General features: G+C 48.2%; 1 protein-coding gene across 1 annotated transcript in view; it reads right to left on the bottom strand.

Moving 5' to 3' along the window:
- Window positions 1–215: 215 nt before the first annotated feature.
- HOXC4 (homeobox C4) overlaps window positions 216–552 on the bottom strand; it is a gene marked incomplete at its 3' end in the record, with an annotated part of 2,304 nt that continues 1,967 nt past the window's right edge. Inside the window, exon 2 of the mRNA XM_014959296.1 lies at window positions 216–511. Within this exon, the coding sequence (XP_014814782.1) occupies window positions 216–511 (296 nt within the window). The remainder of the gene's footprint in view (window positions 512–552) is intronic.

The raw sequence follows: 552 nt of genomic DNA, 5'->3' as shown, positions 1-552 counted from the left end.
TTTTTTTTCCTTTTCTCTCTAAACCGTGATTTTTTTTTTAGCTTTTTCTCTCTTTTTTTTTTTTTTTTTCCACATGGCTACAAAAGAACTTCGCAGCTCATTGTGCATTTGTAACGCAGAGGGGAAAAATAATACCTATTTCTTTCGCCTTTTCTGCTTGTTTGGTTGGTTGGGGTTTTGTTTTGTTTTGTTGTTTTTTTGTCTGCCCTCAATGCGGCGGCGGCGGAGGGGGCGACGGTGGCGACGGCGGTGGCGACCGTGGCTGCCGTCGTGGTGGCCGCTCGTACTTTGGTGTTGGGGAGCCTGTGGTCTTTTTTCCATTTCATGCGGCGGTTCTGAAACCAGATTTTGATCTGGCGCTCGGAGAGGCAAAGCGAGTGGGCGATCTCGATGCGCCGCCGCCGGGTCAGGTACCTGTTATAGTGAAACTCCTTCTCCAGCTCCAAAACCTGCTGCCTGGTGTAGGCTGTCCTGGATCTCTTGGGTTCGCCTCCATTGTAATTGGGATTCACTGGAAAGGAAGGGGAAGGAAAACAAAAAAAACCAAAAAAA

This window comes from Calidris pugnax, unplaced genomic scaffold (assembly GCF_001431845.1).
Source record: "Calidris pugnax isolate Ruff unplaced genomic scaffold, ASM143184v1 scaffold324, whole genome shotgun sequence".
In the NCBI taxonomy this organism is placed as follows: domain Eukaryota; kingdom Metazoa; phylum Chordata; class Aves; order Charadriiformes; family Scolopacidae; genus Calidris; species Calidris pugnax.
The sequence above is the reverse complement of the archived record's forward strand: the minus strand, read 5'-3'. Positions and strand labels throughout refer to the sequence as shown.